This window comes from Acinonyx jubatus, chromosome E4 (genome assembly GCF_027475565.1).
Source record: "Acinonyx jubatus isolate Ajub_Pintada_27869175 chromosome E4, VMU_Ajub_asm_v1.0, whole genome shotgun sequence".
Lineage (NCBI taxonomy): Eukaryota > Metazoa > Chordata > Mammalia > Carnivora > Felidae > Acinonyx > Acinonyx jubatus.
Genome location: NC_069395.1, coordinates 27,481,860 through 27,499,341, shown reverse-complemented (window position 1 = coordinate 27,499,341; position 17,482 = coordinate 27,481,860). Strand labels below are relative to the sequence as shown.

General features: G+C 49.9%; 2 protein-coding genes across 8 annotated transcripts in view; one reads left to right on the top strand and one right to left on the bottom strand.

Moving 5' to 3' along the window:
• KDM5B (lysine demethylase 5B) overlaps positions 1–2,011 on the bottom strand; it is a 79,657-nt gene extending 77,646 nt beyond the window's left edge. Inside the window, exon 1 of one of the 3 annotated variants that reach the window (XM_053209670.1) lies at positions 1,612–2,011. In XM_053209670.1, the coding sequence (XP_053065645.1) occupies positions 1,612–1,863 (252 nt within the window). In that variant the 5' untranslated portion in view covers positions 1,864–2,011. Of the gene's footprint in view, positions 1–939; positions 1,369–1,611 lie in introns of those variants that run through there. The other 2 variants (XM_027074722.2, XM_053209669.1) reach the window with 2 other exon arrangements.
• On the top strand, positions 368–15,876 carry LOC113603892 (alpha-1,3-mannosyl-glycoprotein 4-beta-N-acetylglucosaminyltransferase-like protein MGAT4E). 5 transcript variants are annotated; one of them, XM_053209671.1, is made up of 7 exons: positions 2,056–2,312; positions 11,679–11,730; positions 11,848–11,931; positions 12,213–12,373; positions 13,087–13,234; positions 13,610–13,706; positions 14,543–15,876. In XM_053209671.1, exons 5-7 carry the CDS (start codon positions 13,109–13,111, stop codon positions 15,688–15,690), a joined length of 1,371 nt encoding a protein of 456 aa, XP_053065646.1. In that variant the 5' UTR covers positions 2,056–2,312; positions 11,679–11,730; positions 11,848–11,931; positions 12,213–12,373; positions 13,087–13,108; the 3' UTR covers positions 15,691–15,876. The 5 variants fall into 5 exon arrangements, with proteins under 5 accessions (XP_026930527.2, XP_053065646.1, XP_026930526.2 ...); XM_027074726.2 differs by lacking the exons at positions 2,056–2,312; positions 11,679–11,730 and adding an exon at positions 368–464; XM_027074725.2 differs by lacking the exon at positions 11,679–11,730.
• Positions 15,877–17,482: the final 1,606 nt, after the last annotated feature.

Here is a 17,482-nt window from a genome sequence, read left to right as displayed (position 1 = left end):
AATCAACCTTGTCCACTTGAGAGAAATGGTTCTATTTTCAAACATTTCCCCCATACGAGCTGACCAGTTATTTTCTGCCGCATAGATTTCATCTTCATTTTCAAACTTGTCCAAGAAAAACCAAAGTACGGTGTCCGTGTTTTAATTTGGGGGGGGGAGGGGGAAGGGAGACGGGCGAAACGACGTATTAAGAGATCTCCCTCAAAACTGATTTCCAAACCCTAATGACTACATATAGAACCCCTGCAACTCCAAATGTCATTACAAAGAGCGAGCTTAAGAAAGAAAGGGATGGGAGGGGGGAATCTTCCTCCAATGGGGGTGGAAGTGGGGGTGGAGTGGGGGGCGGGGAAGAGTGGAGAGAAGATTCTTAAACTGTAGGAAAGGCAGTTAAACATCCTTCCCAACGGTCCCGGCCCGTCCAACCGTCCTTTAGGCCAACTCGGACTCCGACCATCCGCAAGGTGGGCAAAAAAACAGGGGTGTCGACGCGCACCCAGCTCCAGCCGGGGGTGGGGGGCGGGCGTGGGGGCCAGCGGAGGGCCGGCCAGGCTCTCTCCTCAGCGAACGTTGGAGCCAACGTTGGAGCCGTTAGGGATGACTTCAGCAGCACCCCACCCCTCACACACACAGCCCCCAGGCCCGAGGCGCTTTAGGCACGGCTCGCAGGGCTGAAGCGGGGCTGCATTTCAGCCTCCGGGGGTTGGGGTGGGGGTGGGGGGGCGCGGGAAGTGCGCGTTACGGCTTCGCAGGTCTCCTGGTCTGACATGTCCCCCTACCGCACGGCCTCGCCCCCCACCCCACCAGCGCAGCCGAGACTTCCCCGGGGAGCCGGGCGGCCGGGCCAGAAGTCGGGTGTGTGCGCGGCCGGGCGGGCCCCGGACCCTCCGCCGCCGGTCCCGCTCCCCCACCACCCCCAAGTGCCCCCCACACACTTACGCCCCCCACAACACCTCGGCTCCGGGGCCGGCCCCGCGGCTCCTCCCCGCCCCCCGGCAGCGCTGGACGCCCCCTCCTCGAGCCCGGCCCGGGGAACAGCAGGAAGCCCGGAGCCCGGGGGGCAAGGGGGTGCCCCGGCCCGCGGGGTGGGGCGCCCAGGTGAGGGCCGCTCCGGGCCGACGCCGCCACCACACAAAGGACCAGGGGCTCCCGCCGCCATATTGAAAACTTTCCTCCGCGCACGACAACTCGCAAGTCCCCCACCCCCACCCAGCACACACCCCCGCACCCCGGGGGAGGAGGCGAGCCCCGGCCCGCCGAGCAGCGCCGGGCCCGGCGCCCGCCCTCCTCGCCCGCGCCGCCGCCAGCCTCCGGCAGGAAGCACCCCCTCACCCACCCCGGCCGCCACTCCATCCGGAACCGAACCCGAACCCCCGGCCGGGCCGCACACCCGTCCGCTCGGGCCGCGCGTCGCCCGGGGCCCTCGGGGTGGCACCGCCGAAGCGCCCGCCCGCTCTCCCACGCTCCCCATCTCCCACCCTGAACAAGCCCAGTCCTCCTCCCCCGGCCTCAACTCCGACCCCGGGGCAGCCCCAAACTTGACGCGGCCTCCGGGGCGACCCCCGCTCCCCGCCCCCCGCGCCTCGGGCCTCCCCGGCCCGCGCGTCCTACCTCCCTCCCCCAGCCGCGAGCAGGATCCGGGGTGCCGGCGTGACTCACCGGCGGCGGCCGCACCTTACAGATCCCAGTCTGCTCGGCTATGGGCCGGATCTTGTGGATGAAAGCGAAGGGGTCCGCGAACTCTTCCCAGCTGGGCTCGAAGACTGGGCACTCGGGGGGAGGCAGGAACTCGCCCAGCGGGCCCGGGCCCCCGAGGGGCAGCGCCGGGCGCGGGCCCGGGGGCAGCGCGGTGGCCGGCTCCATCACCGCGGGTCGGGCACGGGCGAGGGCAGGGTGGGCTCTGGAACCGCGGCGGCGGGCTGCGCTGGGTCCGAGACGGGTGCAGACGCGACTCCGGCAACGGCAAGTCCGACTTGTACTAGCAACGGCAGCACCTTGGGCTTTTTCAGCCTTCCTCCGACGACGTCTTGCCGCTAACCCACGCCGTGCGCCTCCGCCGCCACGGCGAGGAAAAAGAGTCCCACCCCCACCCCCACCCACCCCCACCCCGCGCCGAGCTCCCGGCCCCGCCCCCGAATCGGGCGGGGCCCGGGCCTTCGGCCTCGGGATGAAGTTGATCCTTAGGGTCCAGTGGAGCTAACATTTATTGACCATTTACTACGTGCCAGAGTCCCTTCCCTCAAGAAGTTAATACTCTGGTGGAGAAGATCGGACACATAAATGGATTATATCAGTCATGTCAGTACACTGTGGTAGGTGCCATGACAGAAGTATATACACTTAGTAAAACCTGAGGAGGGGCCGAAGGTATTTGGCATAATGGGGAAGGATTTTCTAGTAGGGGAACCGGCTTGAAAGTAAGAACAAAATGGAGGTGAGAAAACACTAGTTATAATGTTAATAATAAGCTAACACTCTTGAGCACTTGCATATCCTGGGCACTGTTCTAAGTGCTTTGCATAATTAATCATTTAATCTACACAACAACCCTTTGAGGCAGGTACTCTTACTTCCATTTTACAAATAAGGACAGTGAGGCACAGGTTGTTTAAGCAATTTGCCCAAATTCACACAGCTAACAAGTGATAGAGACTCTATCTTTTGGAATGAGAGGTGTTACAGAGAAAAGAGTGGTCCGGGAGCAAAATAATGGCAAGGTTGAGCGTGAGAGAAGCCAAAGACTTTAAAAACAATCCAGTTGAGAAACTATGGTGCCTAAATTAAGGCAGCAGTGCTATTCATTCGGAAGAATGCATGCAAATTTAGGAGATAAAATTAGGACATAGTGATAAATTGGGGAAGGACACTAAGGTATCCAGGTTGATTCAGGTGTCTAGGTACATGCCTGAATGGTTGCTGGTGCACGGGCATTGCCAATGGATTTCCCTAGATTATATAAATGAGGAGGTATGAGGAGGGAGATCATGTGTTCACTTCTGGATATGTTGAGTTTGACGTGTCTTCTTCGGTACAGTTGGAAATATCCAACAGGCTGAATAGTATAAATCCGAAGGGGAGAGATCAGAAATAGAGATGTAAATCTAGAGTTATTAGCATATGACTGATAGCTATTAATTATCTAATGCTAATCTAATACTGTGTGAAAGCATTGTTGTAAATGCTTTGCGTGTATTTGTGTATTAGCTCATTGAATCTACACAACCATCCCGTTGGGTAGGTACTACTATTACCCCTATTTTGCAGAGCAAGCAATGGAGGCACAGAGAGGTTAAGTAATTTTAAAAGTTAAGAACATTTTTGAGGCATGAGTGGGGTGTGTGTATGTAGGGTGAGTGCCTAGTGTCCTGCCCAGGAAAGGGGAGAGAGGAAATTTAACAAGTAGGACCTCAACACTAAAAAGATCTCTTTCATCCAGAAAGCAGCCAAACCCATGGAAGTATCATTTGGACCAACAGCGTCCTAGCTCTGTTTTCAGATTCACCCAGATGAAAGAAGTCTCTCTTATCCTTAAGGGTTCTTCAAGTTAAAAAGTGGGGAGGAGAGAAGCCTCCTCTTCAACAAACTCTTCCCAGAGATACTTGGCCCCATGTTTTGGGGCCCCATGTTTAAACTGTTTGTTTAAAAAGGGCCTTGCAGAAGGTACTCCTTTTCTTGGCTCTCTAGGGCTTCGGACCTACATAAACCTTTTTTGCTCCCCACTGCAACGGAGACTTAAGCCAAGGGGCAGCTGGCATCCTACTAGAGAAAAAGTCATCAATGTAAGATAGAGATGAGATAAAATTATAATAAAATGTCAATGGTAGAACCTAAGTGGTGGGTGTAGAGGAATTTGCTGCAAAATTTTTTTAACTTTGCTGAATATTTTAAATTCTTCCATAATAAAATGTTGGGGAGAAGAATCATTGCTGCTCTTTGCCATGGGTGTATTTGCTTTTGAGGGTTTTGCTGCAGTTGATTTCCTGTCATGTGCTCTTTCCTGGGAGAACGTTAAGACTATTTTCACACTTAACATTGGCATCCTTCAAGCCGGATAAGTATAACTTTGAGAAAAATTCTAGACTTGTATCAGTAATGACTATTAACTGAGGTGCACAGGAAGAATGAGCCTGGGATAATCTTTCCCAATCCTCAGCCGTGTACTAGAACTCCCTCACGCTCCCAACTCCCAAGCTCTCTCCATTTCCGGTATTGACCCTAAGTGATGAGATTTTGTTGCTCCCAGATCTGGCAGCAGCTGTTTGGCTCCCCGAGGACCCGATGTGACGTTGAGGGAGGGGGCGGTTGCCAGGGTAGTCAGGGGAACCTAGGGACCCAGAGGGCTCTCCGGGAAGGCGACAACTCCCCCCGCCCCGCAGAAGACGCTTCCCTTGCCCTTTATGATGTGTGTTTACATGGGCGGAGGGATCCCTCCCCAGCTGACAGCCACACCGCGGCCGGCTCTTCTTTTTTTAAAGAGCCTAGCCACAGGCAGTGATTGGCCAAGGCCAGGGCCGCATCAGCCTCCGGGGGCGGGGCCGGGGCCGCATTGTCTCGTCTGGGGCTGGCCGGACGCCCCAGAGGCCGGACCTGGGCAACCCCGGCTCGGAGGTCCCGGGGCTGGGTCTCCCGGAGGCCTTGGGAGCGAGGCCTGGGCGGGGTCCGGTTTGGCTTGCTCGGGGAGAGCGGGGTTGGAGCCCAGGCAGCCGGAGCGGAACCAAGCCCCGCTCCGAGTGCCACGTCTCCAGGAACCCCCTCCTTACTCTTGGACAACACTCCGCCCCACCCGGGCCGCCGTCCCCCAAACTACCCCTATTTGTGCTGCCCCAGATCCTTTGGACACGTCCTCAGGGGGCTCCCTCCTCATCCGCCCCCTCCGTCCGCAGGCCTCATTCCGCGAGCCCGCCCCGCCCCCGGCCTGCGCCCCAGATCTGCAGCCTTCGCCCCTAGATCCGCCAGCCTGGTGATGAGGCGCTCCCCGCGTTTCTTCCGGTCTCGGCGACGGGACGACCACGCTCCAGGGCTGCGAACTAGGGGAGCGACTTTCTCCCTTCCCCTCCCACCTCCAGCCGCCAGTCCCCCGCGCTCTCCCGGGGGACGGGGCTCCGGGACGGAGGGCCGGCCCGGCTCCCCAGCAGCCTGGGAGGGGGCGGTGGCCCGCGCAGCACGTAGCGCACGTGTAGGGGCCGCTCTCCACCCCCTCCGTAGCCCGCGGCCTCCGACCACTCTCCCGGGCTCTCGGTGTCTGCGGTGCGCCTGCCTTCCGCCCCGAACCCCCAGTGTCTGCGCCCTCCAAACACTGCACCCCTTCTCACACCACCCTTCCCTTCCCAGCCCTGCTGATCCTCTCCTCTCTTTCTCTCTTCCCCCCAGTTTCCCCAGTGCACGGGCCTTTCCTCAGACTCTTCACAGTTTGTCTCAGCTCCCCCGATTCAATGCCATCTTCTCTCTCCCCCACCACTTTTGGTGTCCTGGAATGTTTGGTGTCAGATGTCCCCTGTGGAAACCCACAATCCATGAGATCTCGAGATGAGCTGCAGCCTGTTTGGCCTCCCTGTTTTATTTATTTCGTGTACTCCCACAGCGTCTCGTTACTACTCTCTGTTACTGCAATCATAACTTGGGATTTGTCTTTTTAACACTGCCCTCTTCCCTTACACCCGCCTCTCCTCCGGATTGGAGCCGCTGGAGGGAAGCAGTAATGGTCTCTAGCCCTGGCACCAGGCACGTGGTAGAAACTTCACAAATATTTGTTCAAGGGGAAGGGAAGTGGCCTTGAGTGTCTGTAGCTCCTACTGGCTGAGGATGGAGCTTTGGACAGGACAGGAGAAGCATCTGGTTGCTCAGGTGAAGCAGGAAGAGATCTCACAATAGATCAGTATGTGGGGGATGGGGGAGCCCACATAGTGGGATAAACCCATCTTCCCCCATTCCCTGCCATGCTCGTTTCCCAGGAACCAGCAAACCCTCCTCCTCTGCTAGACTTGTCTCTTGTGTGGGACTTCTGTGTTCCCTATTCTGCCCTACCCCCAGCTGTGGGGACTGTCTTTTCAGATCAGCTCATCCCACGACAAGGGTCTCATCTCTGGGCTTCTGTCCCTGGGAAGTTGGGTCTGGATCCTGGGGAGACACCTGATAACTAAATCCCCATCTTCTCCTCCTTCCCATGTTTTCTTCCTCCCCAGTTCTGGGATCCCTTCTCTGCTGACTCATACCAAGGGGATCCAGGGTTCAGCGCTTTGGTTGACCTGGGTGTGAAGGGTGTGGGGCCCAGGAGCTAGGCCCTTGCCTGGGCCCCGTCCCCAGGGAGCCTCCAACAGACACTGGCAAGTGGGGCAGTTCCCACGGTGTGTGGCCCTCCCTGCCCATGGGGTGGGGATGGGCAGAGTTACCCACACAGGGCTTCAGGGTGTTTCCTCCCCTTCTGGTTGGACCACTTTAGAGGCCCTAGACTCTTTCTCAGAGCAACCTTGTGCAGAGAAGCTGAGAGGCAGAGGGAAATTCACGTTCCCTGTTCATCCTGGGGCGCCACCACCCCAACTAAGGTCTCTGGACTGGGGCACCCCTCGCAGCATGCCCTATGGCCTTGGATAGTTGGAATGTTTGGAATTCTCTGTGTCCACGATGAAAGTCTTCCAACACAAAGAAAATGGCTTCTACACTAATTATGTCAGAACTTCTGGAAGCACTACCGAATCTCCTACGCTCATTTGAAATTCAGTGTTGACCAAATCCGGTTGAGTGGCCAACACAGGGTCAGACACACTAAACGCTAAATGGTAATTCTTTCTTCTCTCCTCTGGAAGGAAGGGGTGATATATGAACAACCTGAAATACTGTTCTAACATGAATAAGACAGGGCCAGTGGCTGGGGGTACGTAGTCTCAGACGTATCAACACTGTGAGGTAGGGGGGTTTCAGTGTCATCGCTTTTCAGATGGAGAAATTGAGACTCGGAAAGGTTAATTAGCCAAAGCCACACAAATAATAACAGCGTTAGGACTAGAATGATGATCCTAAAGCCTTTGATCGTCCCCAAACATCAAGGTGATTTCTCTAAAGCTCAGAATCTCACACCCGCTGCCCCTTAACCTGCCAACATGTATCCATTCTCTCCCCTAAGCCTCAGTGGCTTCACACTTCTTGACTGTGAGCTCCAGTACTTTTGTTTATATACCAAGAGTTTCACAAAAGTTTCACAAAACAGTACTGGCCCTTACACACTGATATACAAACATGCTGATCGAGACCCATGAAGCTGGTTTTATAACCCATGAACGGATTGCGGCCTCAGTTTGAAAAATGCTGCTCTGTAGCTAGTTTTTCCTGCTGAGTGGGCAGCTTTCAAGATGATCTAGACCAAGCAGTGAGTTTTCTCTACTGGTACCCGTATAATCTTACATTTTGGCCACTGCCCCTCCCCCCTCATGTCTTCTGTAAGTCCTCCAGGATATGGACCACATCATATACAAAATCAGTCATCAGCTCGTTTCTCTTCCGTCCGTTTTTCATTGCAATCGATTCATTTTCCTCCTACCCCTGACCACAGCACTTGAACCCCAGGGATCACTTTGTGCCTTATATTTTTAGCACCTTATCCCAGACAGGTGCCTGGTATAAAACCAGGATCTAGCATGGTCTTTCAGTTTCCCAAGACCTGACTTGGAGCAGTGGCCAAAGACTCAAATGCCTACAGGGGGCAAGGTAAATGAGGAAAGTCAGCCAGGTAGAGTAGGAAACTGAGAATACACGTCCGGCTACCAGGGCCGTCACTAGTCAGGCCAGGGTGGCAGCAAGTTGCAATTTTTCAAGAGAGGCCAAAAGTCTAGGTTTTTATACAAGCTCCCTTAATTTTTAATTTTTTTAACGTTTATTCATTTTTTAAATTTTATTTTTTTTAATTTACATCCACATTAGTTAGCATATAATGTTTATTCACTTTTTTGAGAGACAGAGACAGAGCACAAGCAGGAGAGGGACAGAGAGAGAGACACACACACACAGAATCTGAAGCTCCAGGCTCCAGGCTCTGAGCTGTCAGCACAGAGCCCGACGGAGGGCTCGAACCGCAAACCGTGAGATCACGACCTGAGCCAAAGTTGGATGCTTAACCAACTAAGCCACCCAGGCACCCCAAATTCCCCTAGTTTCTACATATTCAATCTTCAAACAAATTTTTTTTTAAAAAAGTGTGTGAGCCAATCAAATAAGCTTGTGATCAGACCATGTTCTGTGTGGAGCCACCTGCTCTGGAGAGGCTAGGGGGATGATGCACTTCAGACCTTCAGAAAGAACAATGGTTGCCAAGGGAGCACTAGCTGAGGCACCCAGAGAGAAATGCTGGAATGGAGGTGGGCTCCTGCTCCATCCCTACCCTGTGGGTCAGGTTCAGCCTCCTGGGCTTAAAGGAGAACTCTGACTTCCAGCAAAGTCTGGAGCCCACACCCAGGACATACGATAGCAACAAGCACAGTGTCATAGATGGCCAACCCATAACTGCAATGTTGATGAGGGACCTGGGGGGTGTCCTTGCTTTTTAATATTTCCTCCCTCCCTCAACTTTTTGCCTCCTCTAAAGCCCTCAGAGAGGCGGAAATCAAATGACAAGCTATGGAAAGGTTCTCAAAGTGCTGTGCATCAGTGTAAGAATCTAAAAGTAAAATTGGGGTGAAGGCTTAGGAATTAAAGGCGGACCTCCCAGATACGAGGGAAAAGAAGACAGTGCCATCATGGTTGAAAACGATACTTGTTCCTTATAATAAAAAATCTAACATTTATTGAATGTTTGCCATGTGCTACGCATTTTTGTGTGAATGATCTCTTAAAATCTTCTTAAGAACCCTTGAGAATAGGCATCATTTTTATCTTCATTTTCTAGATGAATGACTGGGATTCAGAGAGGCTGAGTCACTTAGCCAAGGTCACATAGCCAAGAAGTTTAGCAGAACCAGGTTCTGCCCAGGCTGTCTGAGTCCAGAATCTGTGCTCTTAACCATCACCCACATATCGCCCTCCCCTGTTACACCGCACAGTCCTGGCACTGTGGTGTCCCTGACACCTAGCACAGTGTTTGTTGAAGAAATACATGGTCACTCACCGTTGTCACATAATGCCTGACAATTAGTGAGTTTATAAATACTCGTTGAGCATGTTCTCTGGGCCAATTACTATGCAAAATGCTGTAGACATAGCATTGAATAAAACGAAGTGCCCGCCTTTCAAGGACTTATATTCTAGTCTAGTGGATAGAGACAGACAATAAACACATACAGGTAAGATGGTTTCTGGTAGAAATCAATGCTAAGGAAAACAGGATATGTGATGGAGTGATGGGAGGCTGGGTGGGAGGCGTGGTGAGTGGCTACTTTAGGCACAGTGACTGCAGGCAGGGAGAGCATCTGGGCTCACATTTGAATGTTGGGAAGAAGATGGCTCTTGGGACCTCTACAGAGGATAGTTCCAAGAAGAGGAGTACCATATATGGAGACCTGAGTCTGCAAAGAGCTTGAAATGTCCAAGGGATGATGCTCCTCCCCACAAGAAAGCCAATGGGTCGGGGGAGATGAAGTCAAAGAGGCAGGCAAAGGGCTAGATCAGACAGGATCTTGTAGGCCATGGTCAGGAGTTTGGGTTTCATCTTTCAGCCACAAGTCATTGGAGAATTGTAGGCCAGGGAGGGATAGCATTTGATTTGCAATTTTAAAAGGTCTCTCTCACTGCCATGTGGAGAATAGATGACAGGAGAATGAGGGCGGAGGTGAGGAACCAATTAGAAGGTGTTTGCAATAATCCAGGCAGGAGACGACTGTGGCCCCGACTCATGTGGTAGTGGTAGAGGTTGTGCGAAAAGGTCATGCTGTGGATGCATTTTGGAGGAAACGGTAACAGGACTGATTAGATTGAACGTAGAGTGTTCAAGGGAGAGAGGCACCGAGGATGGCTTCTAGATTTTTCCCCTGAGTAAATGGGCAAATGGTGGTGCTATTTAGGGAGATGGGAAAGCTTGTGGAGGAAAAGATTGGGGATATAGGGGGGCGCCTGGGTGGTTCAGGCTGTTAAGTGTCTGACTTCAGCTCAGGTCATGTTCTTGCGGTCTGTGGGTTCAAGCCCCGCGTCAGGCTCTGTGCTGACAGCTCAGAGCCTGGAGCCTGCTTGGGATTCTGGGTCTTCCTCTCTCTCTGCCTCTCCCCAACTTGTGCTCTCTCTCAATAATAAATAAGCAAACTTTAAAGACTTATTTAAAAGAAAGATTGGGGATATATGAAGATCTATGTTTCTGTTTTGACTCTGTTAAAGCTGAAATACCTTTTATTCATCCAAATGGAGATGTTCAATAGTCGAGTAACCTGGAGCTCAGGACAGGAGTCAGGGCTGCAGACAAGATCTGCCCTGGGTCATCAGCGTGTGTGTATATCTATGTATATGCCCACAAGCTTATATATGTAAAAGCCTACAGATATGGAATAATGTATACACACACACACACTCACACGCACACATATATTGTATATATGAAGATAGTTATACACACACATGCATGTATAATATATAGTACTTAAAACCATGGGACTGGGTAAGATCACCCAAGGAGAGCATATAGGAAGAGAGCCAAGGACTGAGTCCTAGGATCCTCCTCCATTTACAGGTTGGGAAGAGGATGAGCCAGGAAAGAAACAGAATGGTCAGTGTGGGCAAGAATGATGTTAGGGAAGAAAGCATTTCAAGGAGGAAGTAGTCAACCATGTCAAAAGTTGCAGAGAGGTTGAGTAAGATGAGAGAAAACGTGAAATGAAGTGGGGCTAAATAATAAAGGCAATGCTCTCAAGGAGTTGTGCTGTGTTGGGGTTCCAGAGGAGTGGGCAGAATTTGGACAGAACATGAATTTAGAGAGGAATTTTGCTTTTTTTTTTTTTTTCCCATTGGGAGATAGTAGAGCTCCTGGTCAAGATGATGGGAATGGTCCAGCAGAGAGGGAGTAGAGGGTAACGCAGAAGAGAAAGAGGGTCATTGCAGGGGTGCAGCACCCTGAGCCGGTGAGGGGGAGTGGGAGTCAGGGCACAACTCCCTGAGGAGGAGAGTGTGGAGTTGAGGTTCAGGGAAGTGGAGGGCATGGTGGAGGGGAGGTTTGATAGTTCCCCGTATCTCTTTTCTCTGTTAAAAGATGCTGATGGTGGGGCACCTGGGTGGTTCAGTCGGTTGGGCGTCCGCCTATGGCTCAGGTCATGATCTCACGGTTTGTGGGTTCGAGCCCCTCGTCGGGCTCTGTGCTGACAGCTCGGAGCCTGGAGCCTGCTTCCGATTCTGTGTCTCCCTCTCTCTCTCTGCCCCTCCCCCGCTCAAGCTCTGTCTCTGTCTCTCTCAAAAATAAATAAGCATTAGAACAATTGTTTTTAATTAAAAAAAAAAGATGCTGATGGTGGTCTTTGGAATGAATAATAATAGCTGGCAATAATTAAGCACACGCTGCTCCCCTGTAAGGCCGGCACACGCATCCCTGCAATGGTAGGGGAGTAGGTGGAGAGGACACAAGGGTAACATCACAGAGGGAGCTTAGCTCCAAGCCAGAACACTAGAGAGGCCTCAGGTTGCTCTGCCTGGCCTCACCTTCTCTGTCATTACACCTGAGTGACTGGCGCTCCGCACCCCAGCTCCTCTTTTTCTCTCTCTCCTGCCTCTCCCAGAAGTCTGTGGGACTCACGGGGCTAAACGAGGGCAGTACTCTGGCTGTGACTGGTAAATGACACAGGAGGTGCAGAGGAGAACTGAGCTATGGCTGTGGCAGTGAACTCCTTCAGCTGTCATTGTAGAGCCTTTTTAATCAAGGTATGTATCCTTGTATTTTTGTCCTAGAGAAAAAAAGCCCATCTCCATGACATCAAGTGCTTTGTATCTGAATCACCTAAGTGACTCAAAGTCCTGACTTAAGGAAACCAGGTAAGAAAAGTTTACTCTGTGAAGCTTTCCTACCATGTATAAGTTTTATGTTTATAATTCTTATCAAGAAGCTAAATGGCTAAGGGAGAGAAGGGTATTAACCTTTATCAAAATGCTGCACTGGCAGGATCCAGAAAACAGGGAGATTGGAGAATATTATAGCCTCAGGAGCACAGAAATTATCAACTGCAATTTCTTTTCTTTTGTGTACTGACTGTATAAGGGGACAGAATCAAGAGCAGGTGACGAGGCATATTAAAACCTTTCCTTTGATCATTTAGAAACAACCAGGGAAATACATTCTCACCGGAGAAAAGGCACTAACAGAGGAAGAGAGCAGTAGACAAGTGCTTTTGAGGCTGAATAAGCCTGAAGTCAAAGCTCAACATTCATGAAAGGATTTTTTTTCATTCTAAGTTAACAGATTCATGTTCTGATCAAGGTATGTGAATGAGATTAAAGGTTGGAATAAATTAAGGATATCCTTTATTAAAGAGTAATAAAGGCACCACATTGCTTAGTATTTAGCAATACCTTAAGTTCAGTTATTTTATTTGTTTTGAGAGAGCGAACGAGCAGGGGAGGGGCAGAGAGAGAAGGAAAGAGAGAAACCCAAGCAGGCTCCACAATGTCAGTGCAGAGCCCAGTGCAGGGCTCGATCATGATCTGAGCCGAAATCAAGAGTTGGATGCTTAACCGACTGAGGCACCCAGACACCCCAAGTTCAGCTATTTTAATAAACTGACTTTTGTTTAAAAAAGCAAGGGTAGGTGGTGGCCATCTGTTTCCTAAGATAAAGGAGCCTCATCACTGAAGCCCCAGCTGACCTTCATCATTTCGAAAAGGGAAAACTTTGGGAAAGTTGAATCTCCAAAAAAACCTATAAAGAGAAAGCAACAAAGGCCACAGGACAGGTGACCTTCCTTCTTTAGGTCAGGGAATAAGGCTATATTCCATCAGGTCCCCAACTCAGATAAGAAGGCAGGCTTTGGAAATAAGTTAACAATGATGAAGAGGAAGGATAGAATATGGGGGATTGTGAAGGGGAAAACTTCCAGGAGACAAAGGAGAAGTTCTAGGCATGGATGGATGGATGGATGGATGGATGGATGGGGAGAGTCCCCAGCTGCTTTACATGTTGACTTTTTGCTATAGGAACCGTATCCCATCAGACACCATGCGGTGTTCCATCAGGCGCGGCATCATAACCTCAGTGGGCATTGGATTCCTGTGGCTCCTCATCACTTTGAAAACCCCCAGGGAAACTGAAGATGTTCAAAACGTGATGGCTTTCAAAGGCCAAGTAGCAACCCTTGCTCTCAGTGTGGGAATTGAGGATGTAGGGAGGGAATGGTGTGGACAGGTAGATTCTCAAAGCACCTGCTCCCTTGCACCTGCGAGCAGGAAGCTCCAAAGGGAGTTGGGATATGAACCTGGACCCATCGGTCCATAAAGAAGCTGCTCCCCCAACCCCAATATTTGTTAAGGTAAGGAAGAGAGCAAATAGTGCTCGAGCCCTCATTGCTTTGGCCAGTGGTCAGGCATCCCGAGAATGTGCTGGGCTCACTCTAGGGAGAGTTCCTCTTTCCTGGAAAAGCTTATGAGAATCCTCTAGGGGGCTAAACACTCTTCTTTTTATGAAAGGAGGTACATGTTTTGCTTTTTGCCAATGATCTAGGAGGACAGTTATGGCAAAAGAAAAGATGTGAGACTGCTGGAAGGCTGGCAGAATCATACCTTCCAGTATATTAAGACAATTCAGCAGAGAAGAAAGAGTGAGTTCCAAGGAGGGGAGTGGGGTACCCTGAGGGAAGTAGGGACATCAAGAGAAGGTAGCTAGGAAGGAAAGAAGAAGGGAGAGGAAAAAAGGCAGGACTGCTCCCAGGAATATTGGAATCTGGCAGACAGTTCAGGAATGAGGAAGAAGGAGGGAAAAGATCATTGTTACAGGAAGGCAGAATCACCGGATTAGAGAACATTTGGATTAGAAGGGGCCTTAGAGCCATAGTCCAAATCCCTCAGTTTTGTGAATCAGGACCTAAGCTCAGGAGTGAAGGGACTTGCTCGAGGTCACACAGTCAGTGGTGGAACTGGGACAAGAACGTAGGGCTCTTGACTTTTGGGGAAGAGCTTTTCCTTTCACCTAAAGCTGAGCTTTGGGAAGATGAACTGTAAAACAAAAAGAATTATAGTAACTATAATGTTAGCTAATACTCCTGAGCACTTAAACCATGTGCTACAAAATTCTGGCTCAAAGACGACTCAAAGGGACCCACAGGGACTCAGCATCACCTAGTTTAGTGCTTCTCAGACTTTAATGTGCATTGAAGGTACTTGGTGATACTGTTAAAAGGCAGTTTATCTAGGAACCCAGATTCTGCTTTTCCAATAAGCTTCCAGATAAGATTGATGTTGTTGGACTAAGGACCATATTCTGAGCAGCAATGATCTAAACACCCCCTCTACCAAAAGAGAGCACAGATGGGAACTAGAAGAGGGAAGAAAGGAACAGAAAAGGTCCCAGAGAGCATCCCAACCCTTAACCCTTTGACTACCTTCACTACCAAACCCGACGTACTCTGACAATTGTCCCTATTTTGCCTCTCCTTAGCGTGGCTGACAGTGGGGATCTCCTCAGTGCCACGACCAGATCAAAGCGGCCTCTTGTACACCCTGGTCTCTCTGTTCTGTGCTTCCTCTAAGATCGAGCAGAAACGTCTCACAGTACTGGTTCATCTGGCACATTCTGACCTCACCGGGCTCAGAGAAACCATTGCCCATATTTCAACCCTCTTCAGCCCACAGATCTTGTCAGGGAAGCTGCTACTGATTCATGCTCCATCTGATGCCTACCGCACCACGGATGACACGAGGAAGGAGGCCCACCGTGGGGAATTCTACTCCAAGCGGAATAGAGATCATGCCTTCCTCATGAGCTTTGCCGCAAAGCTCTCTGAATACTTCCTGTTACTGGAGGACAATGTCCTTTGTGCCCCCAACTTTATCACCCACATTCATTGGAAGGTGGACACAATGAGGTCCAACCCATGGGTGCTACTGGAGTTCTCTAATATGGGCTTCCTCGGCAAACTCTTCCACAGCAGGGACCTCCCACTCCTGGCTCATTTCCTCCTCCTCTTCTACAAGGAAAAGCCCCTTGACAGACTGATCCCCCACTTCCGTACCCTCCTAGCTCAGAAAAACCCAATCCTCTGCAGACCATTCCTTTTCTACCACAGGTTCTCCTACTATACCTCCAATGACAGTCAGAAGGCCACGCCAGTCCAGAAAAAGAACCCCTATGGTCCTGACAACCCACCCGCAGCCATTTTCACAGATATGAAGGTTTTTGATGTTCATTTCCCCTGGAAGGCCTACACTCTGGATGAGTCATTCTTCTGGACCCAAAATGTTAGTGCAGGGAACCACCTGACAGTCATTTTGAAGCATCCAGCGAACTTGAGCAGAGTGCAAGTGTTGACAGGCACCATTGTGGATGGAAAGCATGCCCTAGAGAAGGGGCAAGTGGAGCTGGGCTATGACCCCGAGGGAATGCCTCAATACTGTACCAGCTTTGCCTTGCTGGTCCATCTCTTGGAAGGGCAGGTGAATCAGGAGATATTCAAAAGTATGGGGTACGATGTGAGCTGTGTAAGGCTGGTGGTGAAAGCTAATCAGGTTGGCGGTCTCATAATCAGGCATATTTACCTCTGGGAGGAAAATCCCAAAGATATGGAAGCAGCTCAGAGTTGGAGATAAATCACTAAGGATGTGAAAAATTAAAGTTGTGAAGCTGTTCCATTCCAGCCTGAGTGACATGGGGAGATAGATGTCAGGGAATGAGGGGCAGGGAGAGAAGACTCTATGATGCTTTTGGTGCCACCATGATATTAAGAGACCTGTTCCTTTTTCTCCCCAAACAAGTAATTCATATATATATATATATATATATATATATATATATACATATATATACATACATACATATATACATATATACATATATACATATATGTATATACATATATATACATACATACATATACATACTTATATACATATATACATATATGTATATACATATATACATACATACATATACATACATATATATGTATATATATGAATTTTTATATATGTGTAAAACTTTTTATGTTTATTTATTTATTATTTTAAGTAGGCTCCACACCCAACATGGGGCTTGAACTCATGAGCCTGAGATCAAGAGTTGCATGCTCTATGGACTGAGCTGGCTGGATGCCCTACAAGGTGATTCTTATAGGTTATCGTTTTCTGGGAGCAAATATAGCTTAGCCCAACTTGGAGAATGGCCTTGGTCACTCCCAGAATGTTTAGATTTGGGGGATGCTGAGATGAGCACAGAGTGTTTGTGTGTGTGCGTATAAACACATATATTGACACACAGTCAGAGGTGGGGAGATGTAATGTGGTAGTAGGAGGGTAAGTGGGGAAATCATGGGGTGTCCCTAAAACTGACAGCATAAGTAGCCAAGAAAGTGACCCTCGTTAGAAGTCAAATTCTCTATGGGCTCCTGGGTGACTCAGTCAGTTAAGTGTTGGACTCTTGATGTTGGCTCAGGTCATGATCTCACGATTCGTGAGTTCGAGCCCTGTGTCAGGCTCTGCGTTGATGGTGTGGAGATTGCTTGGGATTCTGTCTTTCCCTCTCTCTCTCTGCCACTCCCCTCCTCATGCTCTCTCTCTCTCAGAATACAAAAATAAACATTTAAAAAAAGAAGTCAAATTCTCTGAAATTCAGAAAAGCGGTAGATGGACTGATAGCAATAAAACTAAACCCTTAACTCTATCCTTTAAGCTGTTTCATAGTGTCCATGAGTTTCTTCCTTTCCTCACAAACTTGGACATAAATAGTTTGTAACTAAAACTTCACTTTGTCATCAGCAAGTCACTCCTTAACTCCCCCACTGGTGTCTACACCCACCAAGCTACTGAAACTCTTCCCTAGTTGCAATGACAAAAATAGTCAAAACCCAGCTGCATTTTTTCAGAGCTCATTCCCCTTAACTCTCTGTAGCAATATACAATACTCACTAGTGTTTCTTCTAGAAACAGCCTTCTTCCTTCTGGGATTCATCCATTTATTGGATATTTGCTGAGTGCGAGGCACACAAAAAAAGCCCCTGTGGGGTTAAGTACATGGTCTTTTGGAAGCACAGATCTGCTCTTCCTAAAACATTCTTGGGGGCTTAGGAAAAGCTTCTTGGAAAATACAATATCTAAGCCTAGACCTGCCAGATAATTAGAGAAGATAGCCAGGTAATGTGGGGAGAAGGTCAGGGAGATTTTCCAGTAAAAGAAACAGCATGCTGAGAAGTAGGCAAGAGGTGAGAAAGAACATGGTTCATCTGGGAAAACGCAAATCATTTAGTGGGACAGGAGATGGAGGGCAAGCTGGAGGAGGGATGGGGCAGAAGATAAAGCCACAGGATTGAGAGAGGACCAGCTTAAGAAGGGCCACAGTTCAATGGGGGGAAAGAACAGTCTTTTCAATAAATAGTGTTGGAACAAC

Bases quoted from the DNA above. Each gene is read 5' to 3' on its own strand.
- LOC113603892 (XM_027074724.2), top strand. From the start codon at position 13,013: ATGGATGGATGGATGGATGGATGGATGGATGGGGAGAGTCCCCAGCTG. The intron at 13,235-13,609 runs GTAGCAACCCTT...CCAATGATCTAG, and splicing joins TGATGGCTTTCAAAGGCCAA to GAGGACAGTTATGGCAAAAG. The intron at 13,707-14,542 runs GTGAGTTCCAAG...GCCTCTCCTTAG, and splicing joins AATTCAGCAGAGAAGAAAGA to CGTGGCTGACAGTGGGGATC.